The sequence below is a fragment of the Hyaena hyaena genome, unplaced genomic scaffold (assembly GCF_003009895.1).
Source record: "Hyaena hyaena isolate Hyena2069 unplaced genomic scaffold, ASM300989v1 scaffold_24, whole genome shotgun sequence".
Classification (NCBI taxonomy): Eukaryota; Metazoa; Chordata; class Mammalia; order Carnivora; family Hyaenidae; genus Hyaena; species Hyaena hyaena.
In genome coordinates, this window is record NW_024080656.1 from 4,589,024 (window position 1) to 4,611,056 (window position 22,033).

Sequence of the window (22,033 nt, forward strand, 5' to 3'; positions counted from 1 at the left end):
TTATAATCTTAATTGTCCTGTTACCTTCTATTTATGGTATGAGTTTCAATATCTGCTCTCCTCTGCAACCTGTGAGCCTTCTGCATGCAGTGACAATGTCCCATTTGTGTTTCTGTCTCTAGGCCCTGCCCATCATCATGGCTCAATAAATGGAAAGGGGCCTGGGTTATCTTGGCCAGAGAGTCTGTAATAGATGTAGGTAAATTCTGTTGCGTTTCATTGTTAGTGCCATTTGTGCTAGAACATAATAATTTTAACAAAAATGTAAAGACCTGGGGAAAAATGTTTTCAGAATCTTCTAATGACTTCTCAGTGAATAGAGGTCAATTTTATAGATAGTATTAGTGGTGTTTAGAGAATATAAATGAGAACTCATAGATTCAGGAAGAAAATGCTAAAATATTTAAAATCTGTGTTTAAAATTTTAGCTTTCTAAAGGACATCTTTCCTAATTTATTTTAGGAAAAATGTTGGATATTTGCAAACTGTAAATACAAACTACTTTTTATCCATTTTCTCACCATCCCTTAAATAAGAATGAGAAGATATTAACAAAGGACTTCTTTCTCTCCCTCCCTCCCTCCCTCCTTCCTTCCTTCCTTCCTTCCTCTTTCCTTCAGGCATACATTTTATTGGCTTGTGATTTGCCTTTCTAGTGGGATTGGAAATGAGAATGTTTTGTAATACAACATTAACTATGGCTTACAAGGAAGAGTTGCGATCACTTAGTTTCCTTAGACTACTCTTTTTTTTTTTAATTTTTAATGTTTTATTTATTTCTGAGAGAGAGCGTAATCGGGGGGGGGTCAGAGACAGAGGGAGATACAGAATCTGAAACAGGCTCCAGACTCTGAGCTAGTTGTCAGCACAGAGCCTGATGCGGGGCTCAAACCCACGAACCGTGAGATCATGACCTGAGCCGAAGCTGGATGCTTAACTGACTGAGTCACCCAGGCACCCCAGACTACTCGTTAGAAAACAACAGGGGCACCTGGGTGGCTCAATCGGTTAAGTGTCCAACTTCAGCTCAGGTCATGATCTGTAGTTGTGGAATCGAGCCCCATGTTGGGCTCTGTGCTATGAGCTTGGAGCCTGGAGCCTGCTTTGAATTCTGTTCTCCCTCTCTCTCTCTGCCCCTCCCCTGTTTGTGCCCTGTCTCTTTTTCTTTCTCTTTCAAAAATAAACATTAAATTTTTTTAAAAAATTAAAAACAAACAACAAACAATCTTGTTTGGCTTTTCTGATGATTAGTAATTTGTATTAGTTGTAGAAAGTTTTAGGAAAAAAGGGAAAATTTAAAGAAGAAAATAAAAATAACACCTGCTTTCCATCATGAAGAGGTAACATGTTGGCATATTTTCTGTGTGTTTGTGTGTGTGTGTTTTGTTATAATATTCTTGTCTGGTTTTGGAATCAGGGTAATGCTGGCCTCATAGAATGAATTGGGAAGTATGCTTTCCTCTTCAGTTCTTTGGAATAGTTTGTGTAGAATTGCATTATTTTTTTTCGTATATATTTGTTGTAATTTACCAGGTAAACCTTCTGAGCCTGACATTTTCTTTTGGGAAAGTTACCTATTTCTTTGTTGAATGAACCTGGTTGAATGAACTAGAAATTTGTCTAGTTCATCTAAGTTGGTAAATATACTAATATAAATTTATTTGTAATATTCCCTGTTATTCTTTTAATGTCTTTAAGATCTATAATAATGTCATCTGTGTCATTCCTGAAGTTGGTAATTTGTGTCTTTCTTTTTCTGGCTAAAAACCAAAGGTTGTCAGTTTTATTAGCCAGAGATTTATCAACCTGACTAAAGTTTTCTCAATTTTATTGGTCTCAAGTAAATAAATTTTCATTTCGTTGATTTTTTTTCCCTATTGCTTTTTGGTTTTCTATTTGATTGATTTCAACTGATACAGTTTTTTTCCTTTTTTTCTACCTAATTGAGTTTAATTTGCTTAAGGTAGAAGCAAAATTTATTGATTTGAGATTTTTTTTTCTGATATTGGTGTTTTGTGCTGTCCATTTCCCCAAAATACTGCTTTAGTGTCTTTGTCATATTCTTTCACTACAAAATATATTTTCACTTATTTTTGTTTCTTCTTTGATCAGTGGGTTGTTTAACATTGTGTTACTTAGTTTAAAGTTATTTGGGGATTTTTTTCCAGAGATATTTCTGTTGCCAATTTCAAATTTAATTCCACTCTGGTCAGATGACATGCTTTTTTAAGAACTGAATTCTTTTAAGTTTGAGGAGACTTGTTTAGAAACCCAGAAATTGGTCTATCTCAATACTTTCATTGTGAACTTAGGAAGAAAGATATGTATTCTCCTATTGTAGGGTGAAGTATTGTTGACATGTCAATTAAGTCAATTTGGTTGACAGTGTTGTTCAAGTCTTCTATATCCTTACTGATTTTTTGTCTTCTTACCTTATCAGTTATGGAAGACAGATAATATATTTCTGGCTGTAATTGTGAATTTGTCTATTTCTCCTCACAGACCTGTTTTGACTTATGTATTTTGAAATTTTTATTAAATGTGAAAATTTTTAGGATTTTTATGTCTTCCTGATGAGCTAAACCCTTTGTCATCATGAAATGACTTTCGCTGTCCTTGTATTATTATTTGTTCTAAAACTTTCTTTGTCTGATATTAATACATAGCTTTTTAAAATTAGCATTAGCCTTTATTATCTTTTTCTATTCTTCTATTTTTCATCTACTATGTCTTTATCTTTAAAGTGCATTTCTCCTAGGCACCACATAGTTTGGTTTTGCTTCCCCCCCATATGAAAATCTCTGTCTTTTAATTGGGGATATTTAGGCCATTTATATTTAATGCACTTATTGATATGGGTAGGTATAAGTCTACAGTATTGTTATTTACTTTTTATTCCATACGTTTTGTATTCTCTTTTCCTCTTTTTTCTTTTTGTCTTTTTTAAGAATATTTTTTTATGATTCCCTTTTATTTCCTTTCTAAGCTTATTAATTATACCTTTTTATTTTGCTGCTTTAAAGGTTGCTTTAGGGTTTTTAGTATGCATATTTACCTGGCATACTCTAGATATTCAATATATACTGTTGAGTGACAAATGAGTACCCTAGGTGCCTATGGCAAAGGACTGCTGAAAGCCAGAGGCATGAAGAATGGTCACTAATCTTGTGTGTCATTCCTTTCCAGCTTTTATTTTTCTCTTTCACACCAAGTTAGTATGGATGTTGGCTTTAATATTCCTGTTTTGATGTTTGTCTCTTGAGGATAGGTGCCTGTATCCTCCCCACCATCCCCCCTTTAATACTTTAACAAATAGATACTTTATCCTTAGGTGGTGCTTTCTGCAGGCTTTTCTGAAAGTGTGTGGATTGATGCTGTGGCCTTGACTTATGGACAAGCCCCAAAAGTAACACCCTTATCAGGAAGAACAGACAATTTAAGGAACTGGGTAGGAAAAGGCTTCAAAATAATGGTCTAAATTTAGGATTAGCTGATCTCAGCAAACTACACATGAAAAGGAAATTCAGATCTAACAGATTTTCTCCATTCTTGGAATGCCACCAGTTATTTCAAGGCTATTAAATATTTTTAAAAAATCATTGAACTTCCTGATTAAAAAAGAAAAATTTATGTTCTCTCCCTCTTTTTATTTTTTCCAGCAAGTAACCGGCAGAAGTTTTGGTGATAAAGATTTTCGGACAGGGTTAGAAAATGGAATCCTTCTCTGCGAGTAAGTATAGCCTATTATTCAATTGGTTTTACTAAAAAAAAAACATAAATACTATTCAGTTCATCTGTAAAACTTTGTATTTTGTTTTGCATTTATTCATAGTTTGATTCTGAAATTTTAAAAAATCACTAGGCTAGGCAGTACACCTAAGTAGGTGAGGGAGTTTTAGTGTACAATAAAGAGAAAGCGATGGGGACTGTGGTATTTCTACTTAGATAAAGAAGTATCTGGTAGCTGCTACTCAGCTCCAACCAATATTTATAATGTAGGAATCTGGGCCCAGGTAATTGGGAGGATGTGGACCCATTTGTAGTAAAAGTAGCAGCTTTTCTCCCCTTTATCCCCCAAACAAAAGCAATTTGTGCCGTGTGAAACAATGCATCTAATTACTTACAATATCTTAAAACATGGCAGTTAATGTTCCTCACTGGGCTTGCTCTCCTGACGCATTTTGAACTTACTTAATTTACGCTACTGGCAAATTTCAAATGTGAATAATCACTGCAATGTGTGATTTTTATGCTTTGAACCTGGGTTTTGTCATAAGGCACAGCTATGATAATGGTTTCAAGAGCTTTCTGTGAAGTGGCCCTACAGAAAATAAACTAGAGCCGTAACACTTAGAGGTGGATGAACATACACTTTAAGGTCTCAAATTTTGTATTTCATAGATTCTATCATTCGGATACTGGTTTATGTTCCATTGAGGTGAAATGTACACACAGGAAAAGCACAGCTCCAGATATACAACCTGATGGATTTTGAGAAGTGTATATATGCATGTAGCCTACACCCTGTCAAGATATAGGACAGCAAATTCCTTCTTGTCCCTTCCCAATCCATCTCAACCACCTCTAGAGAAACATCTTTCTAATTTCTATCACCATAGCATTTATTTGCCTTATATCTTGAACTTTGTGGAAGTGAAATGACATAGAATGCACTTTTATTTTGGCGACCTCCAGAATATTGCTTGGTACCTACCAGTGTAGTTGAAGGACTTCAGGTTTTGGAACCTGAGAGCTAGAAATGCAAGTCTTACTGTAGCCCTTGAATCATTTACCTCGTTGGGCCTCAATTTTTTCTCTCTAAAATGGTAACAAAAAAGTTAACAACTCTTTCCTACTTCATAAGCTTTTTGTGACTTTCAACGAGATAACATGGATGAGGTACTTTGAAAAATTACATTTGCTATACAAATGTTGACGATTAGGCAGCACTTTTCAACACACTTCCTGCCAGCACTTTTTTCCCTGCTTCCCACTGTCCTTTTTTCCTCAAAGAGAAATTTACATGCCCTGATTGCTGTTTCCATGCGTTCCTTCCTGGGGAGCCTCTTCTCTCTTCTCATACTTTACTTCCCTCATTGCTTCTCCTCCCTTTTTTAAATCTAAATCTGAGCTCATCACTTACATAAGACATACTTAGTTTAGCGTCTCACCAGAGACAAACCCAGGCAGGCTCCAAACACTTCCCTTGTGTTTTAACTCCAGCTTCTCCAGTGATGCTGGGCTTAACCCTCCCCTGAATACAGACTAGCCACAATCTGATCTAATTTATGTGCATCATGCTATTTTAACTGTTGAAATGTGTCTTTGGTACCAATTTTTGTTTAGCTAACATTTGCTCCAAAGATTCTTGTAGGCATCCATCTCTCCGCTATATTCCTGTAAATAAATCTGTCAAGGAGTAGTATTGCTTGCCAGACTTTGGATTGAGAAGGCTCATCTGAAGCTGATGCTCTGGGTCTGGAGACATTTGCATGCATAGAACTTGCTTCTTAACTGGATGAAGATGTTGAGTTAGAGGATGAGTTCTGTCATGTGAGCAGTGGCACCATCCATTGGCCTTTTACAGATACATTAGTGAATGTTGGAGTTGTTTAGGCGTGGAGGGATGGGGCTTGGGTCTAGGCCATGGTTAAGAAATACTATGGTTAGCCAAGATAGAGGCCCAGATTATAGCCAGGGGCCTTCTTAAGTTATAAAGGGTTTGGACTGTCGACAGCCAAGAGTGAAGCTGAGTGAACTGGCCAACACAGAGGCTTGGACAAGTGTTACTGAACGGCATGTAGGCCAGAACTCAAGATAAGTCAGTTATTGTCTAAGTCTCCTACCCACAGAAGATTAGACCCACTGATATATTTGGAGGAGTCTGAAGACCAGGGTCAAGTCTTGGCTTCCCTGTGGGATTCCAGCCTGGAGCTCCAGCAGAGTTTGCTAAGGTGGAATGAACTGCATCAAAAGAGTCAGTAGCATGAGTCTCAGTCAGAACCCTTGAGGAAAAGCTGGGTCAGCAGCTGGAGAAACCAGATACAAACAGATTTCTGAGTCCAGGAGCCACAGAGCAATGAGAAACAAAAGCATGGCCCAACAACTGAATGCACTGAAGGTTGAGAGCAATGGAGGAAGATTTTCCCCTCGTCTTTGGTCGGGGCAAGGGCATGGCTAGATTCTATCTGAGCTGAAGCATACCGGGCTGCTGAGATCAGAAAGTTTGTTTTCTGGGACTTGTATCCTGAGACCCATCTCGCAAGAAGGGGGACTTACACTGTGGGGCTGGTTGACGGCAAGGACCAAAAGGTAGAAAACTCAGTTTGGAGGGTCTCAGGAAAGTGTGGGCTCCCAGACAGTGGATCCACACAGGTTTTAAACACCTGTCTTTGGAGAGTAGATGAGAATGTGTAAGGGTGTGCCACTTTCTAGAACCAGAGGAGTTTTGTGGATGCTGATTTAAAGCTTTCTAACTCAAAATTTCCACTCATGTAGCAACATTTAACAATGTAAGAACTCCCTATAATTTCAAATTTCGAAAACTAGCAATTCAGCTCTTCTGAGACTGAGGCTTTTATAATATACAGCCCTCTTTTTAAAAATTGTTGGGCTTTTCAACTTCATATTATTCAAAACAGAAGCCCAGTTGGTGTCTTGTAATAGTGTAATGACCCCAGTTGAAAAATACATGAACAGCATCCATGAATGATTCCTTTTGTTCAACAAACTCTCGTCTTTTTGTCTGAGTTAGATCAGCTCTAAATGGTGGTTGCAACTGGAGAGACATGCTCTTTGTTCACTAAACATTTCCTGAGTTGTTTATGAGTCTGAAAAAAAAGTCATAGTTCTCATCAAGCAAAGGGCATTCTTCTGTGCCTGGGGTCTCATTTTCCTTCTTACCAAACTTTCATATGGCTTGTAAGGACTATTATCATACCCATTTTACAGAGGAATTAAGAGTGACGCTGAGGATTCAATAACTTGGTGAAGGTTATACAGATAAGAAAGCTTTACATTTGGAAGTCTGATTCCTTAGCTTTTGCTCTGAACGACTGTCCTGTGCCTGCAGTTGGGATTTTAGTGGGAGAGAAAAGCAAGAGGTTTGGAGGTTAGTGATGGTGGCATGGAATTGGCGCCAGAAAGCATTGAGCGGTACAGAGGATAACCACTGGGTCTCAGCTGGATGGAGCGTGAAGAACTGCATGAGGTTGGTGGTCTTGGGATGTAAGCATCAAGGACCTGGTGGTCCTTCTTAAGATAAGAAGGCAAGTTCCATAAGAGGGAAAGCATGAGAGAGCTAATGGGCGAAGGAGGCTGTAGTCTGTAGAGGATGTAGGGATTTCAGCTTTCGTAGGAAGAGCCGTCAAACCAGATAGAGACAAAGGCGGAGGTGTGGATGTGGACTAAAGACTACAGAGACAAGGGAGAAAAGACTGGCGCCTACAGGCAGCATATAAGGTGGAAATGGAGTAATGTCAGAGTCACCCTGGGAGCTCTTTTGCTTTGCCTGTCAAGCGTGGTACCCATGGCTTTGCATAGGCTGCCCCCATACGCAGTACTACTTCGGCAAAAAATGCGTAACTTGTAGTAATAGCAAGTACAAACTAGACTCTGCACGTGCCAAGTAGAATTCTAGTACATGTGTTTTTGCTGTAATCACTTCTCTCTTCCTCTATGGTTTTTGCCAACTGTGTGTACTTGATGTTTGGAGGTTAAACGATCAAATGATGTGAGTCCTCTACGGAGCAGTAAATAAATTTTGTCTGGGGTCAAAATGTGACCAGGTGACAAATGTGTGACCAGTGTCATGCTGTTAGAAATGTTAACCAAGTACTGCATTATGTCCTTGAGGACTTCAGGGTTTAAAAGGAAGGCTGCAAATAACCATTCCCTAAGGAAGACCCTCCCAGAACAGAGTTGTTGATGACTGTCATCTACTTCCCTGTACCTAGATCAGACTGTTTTGAAATAATTCCAGAAAGGAAAGTTTCTGGCTTGTTTTCCTGACTATGACTTTATTATTTCGTTAGAACTCTATGGAATTCTGTCTATATCAGGGGTAGGCAAATTATGGTCCTTGGCCTGTTTTTGTACTGGCTTTCTCACTAAGAATGGTTTTTATGTTTTAAAAGGGCTGTAAATGAAATAAGACAAAAGTTCGTATATGGCTCATAGAGCCTAGAATGTTAACTATTTGGTCCTTTACAGAAAGTTTGTTAGCTCATAAGGACTATTGGATAAATTTTGGATGTAATTGTTTACCCACATAAAGTTAAGAGTTTGGGCAGTGAGTTTGGGCAGTGCAAGAATGCTATTTAGGTAAATAAAATAATTTTTAGAAAAGATTTTCTCAGGGCATTTTTTTAAGTTTATTTTGAGAGAGACAGAGACAGCATGAGTGGGGGAGGGGTGGTAGTGGTGGGGAGACAGCACAGAGTCCTATGTGGGGCTTGCATCCACAAACAGTGAGATGTTGACCTGAGCTGAAACCAAGAATCAGACGCTTGACAGACTGAGCCACCCAGGCTCCCCTTTCAGGACTTTTTAGAAGTCGTTCTTCCACCCAACTTTTTATTTTGAAAAATTTCAAGCTTATAGAAAAGTTACAAGAGTAATATAAAGATGATGCATATAGCCTGCAACTAGATGCAAATGGTTCAGGAAAAAAGAGGCATATGCAGGAAAAGATCAAGTAAGTGTGGCAAAATGATAAGATAGTTAGCCCTTGAACAACATAGTTTGAATTGTGTGGGTCTACTTACATTTTGATTTTGTTGATAAATACAGTACTGTAAGTGTATTTTCTTTTCCTTATGATTTTCTTAATAGCGTTTTCTTTTCCTGAGCTTACTTTATTGTAAGAAATAGTATATAGTACATATAACATACAAAATATATATTAACTGACTATGTTATCAGCAAGGCTTCTGGGCAACAGCAGGCTAATAGTAGTTAAGTTTTGGGCAAGTCAAAAGTTATACATGAATTTTCAACTGTGCAGACGGGGTTGGTGCCCTGAACCCCCATGTTTTTCAGGGGAACCGAAGTGGCATCTAGTTACAGGGTGCATGCTCTCCTATCTTCTCTGTTATTTGATTTCTCACCCTCCCTCACCCCTTTTACTTTCTTCTTTGTTACCACCCAACGAAACACATTTAACAAAAGCCAGTTCCAATGCTTTTGTGAGATGGTATGGTGGAAAGTGAATGGATTGGGGAACACTTAGGTTGAATCCTAGGAAACTGTATTAACAGACTGAAAACAACCAGGAAGTGTGGTTTCATATGGTTCAACGTAGTTAACAGCTTACATCCTTGGTTTGTCTCCTATGTGTCCTCAAGCAAGTTACCTAACCTTCTTAGAGCCCCAGTTTCCTTAGCTATAAAAACCAATATAATTGTACCTAGTTAATAGAGTTGCTCTCAGGTTACATGAATTGATGATATGGATAAATCTCTTTGTTTAGTGCTTGGAACATAGCAGACCCTTAAATATTAACTTGTCTCCCTTCATCTATGGTATGGGGAAATCACTACCTCATAAGTCCCTGAGAGATTCCAGGAAGAGAATACTGTAAAACACTCAGCGGTGTCTGGTGCTCACTTGGCACTCTGGACCACTAGCTGTTCTCATTATTATTGCTGGAAATAGGCCCAAAGTCAATTATGAATATAACATAGTCAGTGCAACTCTATGTCACTGTGCACCCATCGGCTCTTTCTCTAGGACAGCCAACAAGCCACAGGATGAACGAGCTGGGATTTTACTTTCCAGCTTCTCTTGCCTAGCCTGTGATCAAAAGCTGGGCAAGAAAGTTTGGGTCCCTTACAAACTTGACCATCTGTGAATAATGAGCTTTGGCTGGCAGAGCTTGAGGACTAGAGTGATTGTTTTGAAAACAGTAACCTCGACCTCCGTGGTGATGTCATTTCCTCTCACTCTCTCCAGCCTGGTTTCTTTCTCTGGGAAAGCTGTTCCAGAACCCTCCAGGCAGAGTTAATAGGTTCCCATCTGGCTTCTAAGGACCCGTACCACCTTCGTGCTAGCATGTATCACAGTGTTTCTACCTCTTTGTTCCACATCTACTTCCTGTACCAGAGTGAAAGCTTCCTGAAGACCTCTTCTGTTTATCTTTGTATTTCCTTCACGGGACACTGGTCTGGCACGTAACTTGTCTATTACAGGCACCTGTTACATAAACTGAGTCCAGTAGTAAGGTTGCTAGCTAGACTACCTCATCAACAGTGATCTTGACTTTCTCCTAGTCTTAGCTGTCATTGTCGGTATCGTCCTCTGTCTCTGTCCCCCCTCCTCCCCCCTCTTCTTTTTCCTCTTTTCCTCTTTCCTCCTCTGCCTTCACCCTTCCCTTCACACACACACACACACACACACACACACACACACACACACACTTTTACATAAAGAGTAGAGCCATCCCTGAAGACTGGAGACCAAAGCATAGAAATATCTCCTTTTAGTATAAGATTCTCCACTATAGGTTCAGAGTTACAGAGGTCAACTTAGGGATTTTGTTCTGCAGACACATTTGCATGGAATGCAAAGTCTGAGTATGTCTGTTTGCAAACAAGTGACCAATAGAGAATGTCTTAGTGTATTTTTGTCTTGGTTCTTATGTTGGTGAAATAATTTTCTGAAGATAAGAAATCTGTTGGCAAACACTTGTTTATATTACCACTGATGAATGAGCTGCTTATTCTAAGAAGGAAGGCTTGACCTGGATCCTTGTCCTGATTCCAGCGTGAGATGTGGTGTGCCACAGATATGTACTAGCCTTCTAGGACAGGTTGGAAGTTGACGGTGTGATTTTGCATGGAGACATTTTGTCATATGGAGGATTTGTTAGATCTTGGCCATGCTCTGCACAGTCCCAAGGGAGGAACTGAGGGACATGAAAAGGGAATGGAAGATGTGATTCCTGATCTTCAAGAGTTTTTTCATGTTTTGGGGGCTTGAACACCCTCACAAAATAGTTAAGTGACTGTGTAAACCAATATGTGAGTAAGTGCAAGTGACCAAGATTTAATAAGAAGCTAAACAAAGGAAGATTGTTATAGTTTGGGAGATCATTATTGGACAGATGCTACATCAAGTGAATATTACTTAATGAAGTAGTCTGAAGGAAAGAGAAGAGAGTCCTACATAGAGACAAGAGAAGGCAAGGTTTGAGGTCTGAAGGATTATGCTATGTTTGGTATACATAGAAGAGATCTGCCTGACAGAAGGAAGGGTTTCTCTTCCTTCATTCAAGGAACATTTTGAAGAACCCACTTACAAGTATGGTAAGTTACTAGAAAGTCTAGTACACTATGCAATAAAATGATGTAACAGGGATGCCCTGATCAGATCTGGAATCTAAATCCTGACTCTGTATGGGTATAAATCTCAGGTTCTCTTGTAGAAGACATCAAGGTAGAGATCTGAATGTAGAGTAGAGATAAGCCAGGGAATGGGGAGGGGAGATGGAAATAGGGAGGAAGCATTTCTAGACTGAAAGAGTAACATGTCTGAGGTCTCTTAGTATATTGGAGGAATTACAAGGAGACTCATTTGGCAAAAATACAGGAAATGGGGGATAATGGTGTGAGATGAGAGTAGATGGAGAGGAGGAAGAGGCAGGGGAAAGATTGCTCAGGGCCTTGGAAACCATGGAAGGATTTTTGGTTTTGACCTCTAGAACAATGGAAATAAGAAGAATTCTGAAGAAATCATAGGACTTGGTAGGGTAGAGGCTATAGATAAATGAAAGAAATGGCTACAAAATAACTAGTGTTTCAGTTATTAATGGCAAGTGGAGTAGGGCCTCTGGTGCACTCTGAAGAGGAGCATCTATTTGTTGGGAGAGGTCATGATTTCAGTTCTGGCAGGGTGAGTTTGAGATATAGATAGCCTCCCTAAGGGACATTCCTGCAGACTGTTGGCAACAGGAGTCAGGAGCCTAGAGATGAGGCAATGGATTTAACTTTTTCAAATATGATTTGCCAGCCATTGTTGGACATAAAGGCCAAGCCGAAATATACAACAATCTCTCTGCAGGGTAGATCACATCAAGAGAGAATAGCAGAACAAGGTCTCAGTTTGAGAAAGCTTCACCTCTGGATCAGGGGTGAGAGAAAGGGAAGCTCACAAAGGGGTATCAGAGAGATGAGAGGAAACCCAGGGAAGTGTCATGTCTTGGAAACCAAGGAAACTAAGACTTTTAAGAGACTGGTGGTCACCTATATTACATGGCCCCAGCAGAGGTCACCTTGCACAAGACCTCAGAAAAGATCTGCCTTGACGATAGAGGGAGGCACTGGAGACCTTTGTCAATTAATAGCTGTCTCTGGGAACTGCCCCACCAGTGATCATGATTCCACATTTATTGTAAGTCTAGCTCATTCTGTTGCATCATTTCAACAGGCTCTTGGTAGAGACCTTATCTAATGTAAAGTATGCACGTAACATTTTCCTTAACTATTAAAAAAGAAAACGTATTCATCTGGCCTAATGGCTTCTTTGTAGAGCGACTATATAATATAGTTTATCATGCAATCGAGATGGTTTTGAGTACGAGGGGGTGTTAGCCAGCTGAGACACTAGAACAACAAAGAAATCTGAGACTGTCCTCAGCAAACGGGGATGTGTGGTCACCCTACTTGTTGGCGACTCCAGACTGATGCCTTCTAATCACCACTGCTTTGATCAGTATCTGCAAACCCAACCCTTATTTAATCCTCACAGCAACCCTGGTAGGTGAACAACCTGGGTCAGCTCTTCCCGCCTCCCTTTGTAATGAAGAGATGGAGACCCAGGATGGTAAAGCCAAGTGTGTCTTTGCATTCTTTGTCTGGAGCTCTTTCTCTAACCCAGATGCTCACTCAAATCTCAGCAAACTTGGGTCCTTTTGCCTTTACTGATTTTAGCCTTAGCAGGCTGGTAAGAATTTGATAGGCCTTCTGTGTAGGGTTCTCCTTTGTCTTTCGGCCATATCACAGTTGGCTTCACTGACTTGGCCAGTCTCCCACTCTTTGGCACCAAGGCTCATTAAGCTTTTAAGTTCAAATAAGGACATTTCAACCCACTCTTTTTTTTTTTTTTTAAGTTCTCCTGTGAAAAGCCGCTTTTTGTTCAAAGATTGGCTTGGCTTAGGTGGGGACTTAAGCAAGAACTGAGTATCCCAACAGCCTTCTGTTAGGAAAGAAGAAAACAGATGAAAAACTTAGAAGGAGAGTCTATAAGGTTCATGATGAGCATAATGAACTCCCAGAGTTGTCTTTTTCCTTCTTGAATTCTCATGAAATAAACAGCCCTTGGTTCCTACTCAAAAGAGGGACTCTTAGAGCAGTGTGTGTGTGTGTGTGGGGGGGTGAAGTCGGTGTTACTGTCTCCATTCAAACTGTGCCTTGGCATCAATTACAGGAGTCTGCTGGGTGGGGGAGGGGGAAACGTGTGTACATTTGAAACACTCTCAAGCTTATCCATCTTTACAAATGTTTTGTCCATTAAAATTATATAATCCTGGTCACAACTTCATTTTTCTTAATACAGAGTCTTACATGACCTAAACTCAGTAGGGCAATTCTACATGTGTCTTGATGCTGCCAAAAACTGTGGTTGAAATACAGTTATCATTCAGGAACCACTCCTTTCAAAATGTGGTAATCTCTTTTACCCTGTCAATCTGTACCTTAAAAAAGTATTAAACTTCTGCTCAGTTAAATCACAGGCTTAATCTCCTTACTCCTGAACAAATTTATTCCACATTTCTTGGAATGATCAACTGACTAAAAATCATATAACAACAGGTTTAAGTATGGGCTGCTTGTGTGGCAGAGGGGAATCAGGCCCACCTCATTGCCTGCCTTTGGAGTTACATGCTGGATTAGGCTTTGCTTGTATTTGAGAGGATTTAGTAGCTCCCTAATTGTATTTCCATAATAATCCATTTTTTTTTATTGTCTCTACTGGGCTGTCAGTCTGGGTGGGCTGACTTCCCACAATGAAGTGTGCAAAATTCTTGCCTCAAGCGTGCCATTCTAAATGTTTCCTTTGGTAACCCACAGAAGAGGACCTTTTAAATAGCCCACCAAGGGCCCAGTTTATAAGTGATTTATTTTTAAAGTTAACTATGCAGAAATAGAGTTCCCTCTTTATAGTATGGAAAAGAAGAAAGAGTGAATGACACGACAGATAGAAAGTTAGGACTTCATGGCTGAGCGATTAGCTCTAGTGCTTGCCTTTCCTTATACCACTGTACGGTCTACCATAAGGCCAACATTCCCAAACATGGCTTCATCAGGCCTGGTCCCCTTCCCACAAAATAGGACGTGATTCAAGTTCCTTTGCCTGGAACCCGGTGTCTCTCACTGGCTGGGTGCAGTGATTCTATTTGGCTTATCTTTACCATCCCTTTGCACTGGCCATGGAGAATTATTGTATTTATGATTTTCTTTGTGCTTCTCCATCTCTGTGCCTTTGCTGCATTTCATTCCAGCCACCTGGGGTATTCACTTCCTGTCCATTTCCATCTCCCTAAATCCTAAACCCACACGTTGGGCATCTTTTCCTCCACTGAGATAGCCCCCTCGCTGCAGCCTGGATTCAGTGCTTCCTTCCTCTTAGCACCCATGATGGTGACAACTGTATATCCTGGGCTGGAGACAACCCTGATTTCAAGTGCTCTCTCTCTCTCTCTCTTGTTTCTGGTTTGAAAAGTGTTTTGGCTGTGCCTAGAGCAGATAATTTGTCTTACACTGGGCGCTACTCACGAGGTTGTATGTTTTAACTTTCTATTAGTGAGATAGTAACAGTGACTCAGCTCTCTTTCTATATGGAATGACACTTGCATGTGTAGGAATGTAAAAAGCACTTTGGAGGAAGAGTGGGAAGAAGGAAGATTACTCCAAAATTCACATTTTCAAAGTATTAACTGACCAATGTGTATTAAAAACATGCTGTATTAGCTGAGCATGAATTGTAGACCTAAGTGTAAGAGCTAAAACTAGAAAATTTTTAGAATAAAACATAGGAGTATATCTTTGTGACTTTGGGTTAGGCAATGGTTTCCTTCATATAACATCAAAAGTAAAAGTGACAAAAGAAAAAGTGGATAAATTGGTCTATATCAAGACTAAAAGGTTTTGTCCTGCAAACAATACTATTTCCCAAGTCACAGAATAGGACAAAATAAGATTATATTTGCAAATCATATATCTGAGAAGGGACTTGTATCTAGAATATATAAAGAACTCATAGCTCAATAATAAAAGAATCATCTAATAAAAATGGGCAAAGATGTCTGAATAGACACTTCTCCAAAAAAGATATAAAAATAGCCAAGAAGCACATGAAAAGATGCTCAACATCACTAATCTTTTGTGAAATGCAGATCAAATCTGTGAGATGCCAGCTCACAGCCACTGGAATGGCCAAATTAGAAAGGAAGGGAACAAGTGTGGTATGAATGTGGAGGAACTGGAACCTTCATCTACTGCTGGTAGTAATATAAAATGGTACTGCCACTTTGGTAAGTGATTTGGTAGTTCCTCAAAAGGTTACACATTAAATTATCTTATGACCCAGTAATAATGTTTCTAGATACATATCCAAGATAAATGAAAACACATTTCATTTATCCAAACAAAAACTTGTGTACAACTGTTTCTGACATTCATAATAGCCACATGTTGAAAACAACCCAGATGCCATCAACTGATGAATGGATAGATAAAATATGGTATATTCATATAATTGAATATTGTTTGGCCATAAAAAGAAATTAGCTACCAATGCATGTTAAAACATGAATGAACCAATATGATTATGCTGAATGAAAGAAACCAGTCACAAAAGACTACATTTTATATAATCCTATTTATAGGAAATACCCAGAATAGGGAAATCTATACAGACAGACAGTAGATTAGTGGTTGCCTAGGACTGGGGATTGTGTGTGGGTGGGATGGGAGTTAAAGCCAATAGGGAAGAAGTTTCTTTTGGGGGAAAGATAGTTAAAATTAGTCTGCAGAGATGGTTGCATGATCCTGTCAATGTACCAAAAAAATTGGATTCTACACATTCAATGGGTGAGATATCTCAAGCTCTTAAAACACACACACACACACACACACACGAAATGCACACCCATACATTCACTCACAGTGGAATTTAAAATTTTTGCTTCATGATATTTCAAATGCTGTCTAATATCACTTTACTCAGCAAACAAACATTGATGCTCTACCAAGATCTAATCCTTCCAGTGGAGATTGGGTTGCAGAGAGAACTAACCCTTTGCCTGATGGGGATGTTGGACAATTTCTGTGATGTGTGATAAGTAAGGAAGCCAAAGAGTATTGGGATCTAGAGGTGGAGATATAATCTCTACCTCGGATGTAGTTGAAGAAGAGGTAACATGTAAGCTGGGTTTTGAAGGATGAGGATGAGTTTTCCAGACCACAAAGGTGAGGGGTGGCCTGTGGTAATGGCAAGTCAAACAGAGGCAACAGTAAGTGCTTGAAATGCTCAGTAACATGAAGGGGCTTTGAGTGCTCAGGGAAGAAACTGTGGCCAGAGCCTAGGACAAATTCAAGATGGGGCAGACTGGAGATGAAGGGTGGGTATCAGGTCAGTTTTCAGAAGACCTTGAGTAACATGTTAGGGAGTTTCAGTAGCATGCAGCAAGCAGTAGGCAGCCAACATGGTCTGTATAAAGGAGCGATGGGATTATGTTTGTTTTTTAGGAAATGACATCTGGTGATGGTAGAGACACTTGCTTACTTTCTGCTGTGCACCAAACACAAATATTTGAATAAAATGCTTTGCATCCCAAGGAGAAGCAGAGATGTTTCTTACACTTGTCTTGCTATGTCCATCCTTAGTTTACAACTCTTATATGTATACTGTGTTCCCAAAGTTCTCTTCCAAGTCACCGTTTAGAGCCTGGAAGTTTCCCTGTAGAACTAATGTTCTTCACAGTTTTCTGTAACTCCTACCACATCTGAAAGAGTGACAGGCCCACTGTAGACCCCAATTTCTGAGGGTGTCTGGGCATAGCTCAGCTCCTGGTGTGGGGTAAGCATCTGATAACAGTATGTGGAATGGATAGGAAATCAACTCAGAATTCTAACAAGCCATGTTAGGGGATGACCTCCCCTTTCTAAAATAGCAAAGGATCTCTTCAGCTCTTGGCTTCCCCCCATCACCCTCAGGGTGGCAAGAGAGGTAGAGAGACAGGAGCAAGAGGTAAAGGATTAGCCAGAACCTGGCAGGAAGGCAGGGCCAGAGGCAGCTGTGAGCACAACTGCAGTGTAGCTGAGTTTGTCTTTGGAGCTTTTTAATGCCTTTCATTTGTTGGCATCCCTCCTTCCTTCCTCCCTATCCCCAACTTTGGAGTCGACGCCCAGAGCCATAGTCTCTCTAAAAGGACTGACATTATCTCATTCCCTTCCTTTCTGTTTTTTCATCTCCTCCAACTCTCAGCCTCCCTCTAGCTACAGGCAGGATGCTTGGGAGGAGAGGTGAGCAATGACGGATGTATCAGATTTCCATCTATGGGGAGGCTGGGGTCAAAACCTGCATGGAGATGGTAATATCAACTGCCACTTATCAAATGTATACTACACACAAGGCTAGAGCCAAGTGTATTACATGCAGTATTTCACACTCTCATGCCATGACTAATGGGCATTATTGTCCCTGTTTTACAGAGGAAAAAACTGAGGCTCAAGGATATTGAATACTTAAATAACTTGTCTAGCAAGTTGCAGAGTTGGGATTTGAACCCACGCCTTTTTGTCTCTGGAGGCTACTCTGACTCTTGGAATTTTGAGTGGCAATCTGTAACTCTGGGTTTTGAGCACTTCTTTCTGAAGTGTGGAGAGCAAGAGCTGGCTGTTTATCCTGTTCAGGTCTGGCTACAGAAGCTTTCAGAGATAAATCACAGCAATTTCATGTTCCCAGTTTTCTTTCCACCATCCTGACAGTAAGCCCAGCAATACCAGGTTTTAGTTATGCAAAAGGAATACTAATTACTATCATTTATCCATAATTACTACATAGCAAGATCGTGATCACACGTATCATTGCCTGTGTCAGGGTAACTTTAGTTTCCAGTTTATTTGGTTATACTGAATTCTGTTCATGTATTGCCAGCTTTTGCAGTTCATTGATCACACGTGTCATCTTAAACTTGTGCCTTATAAAATCAAGGAGGATCTTGCGAGGGGGACACAGTGGGGAAGACAGTTTGGTGAGGTGGGGGGAGCTTGACTACCAGGTGAAGGCATTTGGAGGGTGTCCTGTGGGCACTCAAGAGCCTAGAAATCACTGGGGGAGGGGAGCAGCATGTCCAAAGCCAAGATTTAGAAGGGGTCTGTTTGGATGTGGTGAGCAGGTTGATCCAGATAGCAGAGATTAGTAGCTGGAGATTATTTACTGAAGTGCAGAAAGTGAGGCATCATAGGAAAGTTCTCTTCTCGGATTTAGAAACGTGAGTTTGTACTCCTAACTACATTTACAAGCCCTAACCTTAGATGTGTGCCTGGTGGCAGTTTCTGTATCTAGATTGATTTATTGATTTTTCAGCCTCTTCTAGTCCAAAAATCCCATAATTTCCTGACAGCAGGAATGGCCATAAAAAGATTGGACTGTGGGAGAGACTGATAATGAATCAAAAGGAATCCAAGATACTCAGATAATTGCTATAGTTTCTCTTCCATGAGTATAATTATTTCGTTAGTGTTAGTTTTTTAGTATTGAGTATGGAGTGATATGTAAGAGATTTCCCCTAGCAAATGCGGTGGAAAAAACGCATCCATTTGTTTACAGTGCGTCGAGTCGAGTACTAGTTCATCCCCTCCTAGCTGCCCTCCCAGAGAGCCCTAGAGGAAAGGATGTGCCCAGGTGTTCGATTTCTCATTTTAGGACAGGATTTTCTTGGGTACAGTTTGGCAAAGTGGGGCCCCTTTTTACAGGAGAAAGACCTATCTGTGATGGGTAGGGTAATGCTGGGTGCTGTGATCTCAGTGGTTTAAAACCATGGAAATGTACTTCGCTTGTATAGCCCCCTTCTGGCAACAGGGAAGAGTGGAGATGACTTCACTTCCAGCAGTGGTTCAGGGATCTCAACTGATAGAGACTCCATCCTTAGCACCTGACTTCTTTCTCAGGTCTTCCTCGGTGTCAACATCTAACCCATAAATAGCGGAGGAGAGAGAGAATGGAGCATTACTTGGGAGAGTTTTAGGGACAGACCTAGGTGTGGTATATACCACTCTGTCTACACCCTATTGGCCAGAACTCTGTTGTATGGCTACAGAAAATTGCAGAGGAGGGTGGAAATATAGCCAAGGTGGGAAACGTGTGCTCAGGAGGGAAAGGAGACAAGTTTGGTGGGTTGTGTCTGCCACACGAGGTGTGTTAGAATAAAGCCAGCGTTGCTGGGCTGAACAATTTACAGAGTCAGTCCCAACTTCTTGGAACTCTAAGACAAAGACCTTCTTAAAGCCCTCACCATCTCTTCTTTGAGTATGTTCAAGGCAGGTGGCTAAAATAGACCTATCCTTCACACATTCTGGACGATGCATAGTATCCCTTAAACATTTGGTAGATACTAATGATGGCAATTTACATTCCATCACTGTTTTGTTCATATGAAACTCTTGTTTGGTTCAAGTTTCACTTTTCCCTATAGTTTAGTCCATTTTTCTTGACCTCAGAGGTTTATTAACTTTTATCCTTCTGCTGAGGCAACTCTAAAAAGAACTCTTTAAAAATGACATCTGTAACAGGTTTATGGTCAAGGTTAAATTGATCTCATGCTTAGGTTCAAAAATAGTTGCCATGTTAGATTAAATGAAAGTGCATACACCTTCATTCACAATGCATAGTCAAACCCAGAAAGTGATCAAGGAAACCACGTAGAAAAACACTATTGAGCCAAATTAAAAAGGACACAAAGTAGGTAATTTTGTGATCATAGCTGCCTGTTGCAGCTGTACAAACCAAGCTAATGAGATGGTGATGTAATCTCTTGTTGCAAAGAATAAAGTGCTTTCCCATGAGATTAAGCATGAACTTCCCAACCCTGTGCTCAAGGTCTAGATAGCTCCTCTACTCTCCCCCAAACTCTAGCATCATTATTAGATGTGAACTTATGAATTGAATGATTTGTAGGGTAAAATTTTTGCAATTTAAAAAAAAATCTCACCTTTAATGTTTATGTTACAGTTCAATAACAAACTTCTCATTGGTCTAATTCCTAATGTCTGGACAATCTTGTAATGTATCCTTTGTAGCTATATCCTCAGTGTTACGTCCCTTGCAGAGCTATTATATTGGCACCTGGAAGAATCAGAATGAACCAGAGTGAAGCAGAGATTTGAGGTTTTTCCTTTTAATCACAGATAGGAACAAATTTCTTCAGTTTGTGTTTTATAACCATGAAGCAATGACTGAGAGACTGCCACAAGCTGGATATTAGGTGTTACAAAGAGTTAATAAATGCAGCCTGTGGTCTAATCAGAACATCAGCATAATCCCTAGGTGTCTCAACAGTTGTTTCTTTAAGAAATCTAATCTTTAATTTTTTAAAAGCTATATTCATAGAATCTGTGCAGAGCAAGTGTTTAATTCATCTTCTCAAAACCTCAAGATGGCCGTGCATTAGTTTGTGTGACCGTGAACCACATATAAGCATAGTTCTGGTCCTCCTGTGGGCTTTAAATCTGTGAGTGAGCATGCCCCATGAGGAAACAACCTGGGGTCTGTCCTGTCTTCCTTTTTATCCCTATACCCCACTCTGGGCCAGAACATCATGCGTGCTCCATAAATATTTGTTGAATACGTAAAGGAACATACGGAATATCCTTCCTTGAAATAGGTCACCGTGCGTTTCAGATTTAGAAGTTGAGTTTAGTAGACACCATTTAATTTCCATCATATAAGAAACACATGTATTTTTGTTTACCTTTAATATCATTAACTTTTTCATAATTGAAGATCATCCAAGATCATGACTTGCCTTCCCGTTTCTAGTCATTTCTTACCACACATATATTAGGCAAGCTATACACGTTTGTCAAGTTGATTCATTTATGTAAGATTTTTGTCCAAATGTGGCCAGAAAAAAGAAAACAAGTAAAACTTAGTCTTTGGCTGCTGGCTAATGGAAAAATTGAAACTAAGATGACCTGAACTTACTTAGTCAAAAGAGGTAGCTTAGTATATCAAATGAGTATGAGTATGCAAATTTCCATTTACCGAATGCTGGCAACATGCACTGTCCCACTGGCTCCTCACTGCAAACCTGGATGGAAAGTGAAGTTTCCAAAATCCCATTCTGATCAAGGGACCTCCCAAAGGCACAGGGCTAATGAGTGTTGAGTTTAGCTTTTAAAACCTAGACTACTTATTCCAAATTCACTACACCTTCCTATTAGTTAAATGTTAAGGGTTTGTTCTCTCGTTTTCTCTCTCCTTCATTGTGTGTGCGTGAGTGTGTGTGGGGGTTGAGTTGTACTTTGAGGGTATGTACTATAGCCAGACTTTCTAAAGCACTAAGTTTCAGTATAAAATGACTAGCCCAAGACGTGAAGGCTGTCCTTGCTATGCTGCAAACCAGCTGTGCAAGACCTAAGGAAGGTCTTCGCCTCTGTCTGGGGCTCAGTCTTTTCTACTACAGACACGGTGGAACGAATCCCTGAGCTGTCTCTACAGGGCAGGATGGTGGGAGACGGTGCAGCTCAGAAGGTTCATGAATATAAAAATACCATCATCTCTGTAAAGTATGTCATCAATAAGTGTTGATTGAAAATATTTATACTTTAATGTACATAGGAAGGCAATCGTGGATTTTAATAAAATTGCATGTGAATATCCTTGGCTCTTACTCATAACTTTATTTTTGGACTTCCCATCTGTCTCCTGATATGCACAAGAAACGTCCCCAGTTTAATGCAAAATACAAGATAAGCAGGTGTTGGGCATTCCTGCAATGTAAATTCAGTGTAATCTTCTATTGTTGTGTACT

At 39.9% G+C, this 22,033-nt stretch overlaps 1 protein-coding gene across 1 annotated transcript in view; it reads left to right on the forward strand.

Annotated features, from left to right (window-relative positions):
- LIMCH1 (LIM and calponin homology domains 1) overlaps nt 1–22,033 on the forward strand; it is a 323,010-nt gene that overhangs the window by 122,004 nt on the left and 178,973 nt on the right. Inside the window, exon 2 of the mRNA XM_039227025.1 lies at nt 3,660–3,730. Coding sequence (XP_039082956.1) covers nt 3,660–3,730 — 71 coding nt within the window. The remainder of the gene's footprint in view (nt 1–3,659; nt 3,731–22,033) is intronic.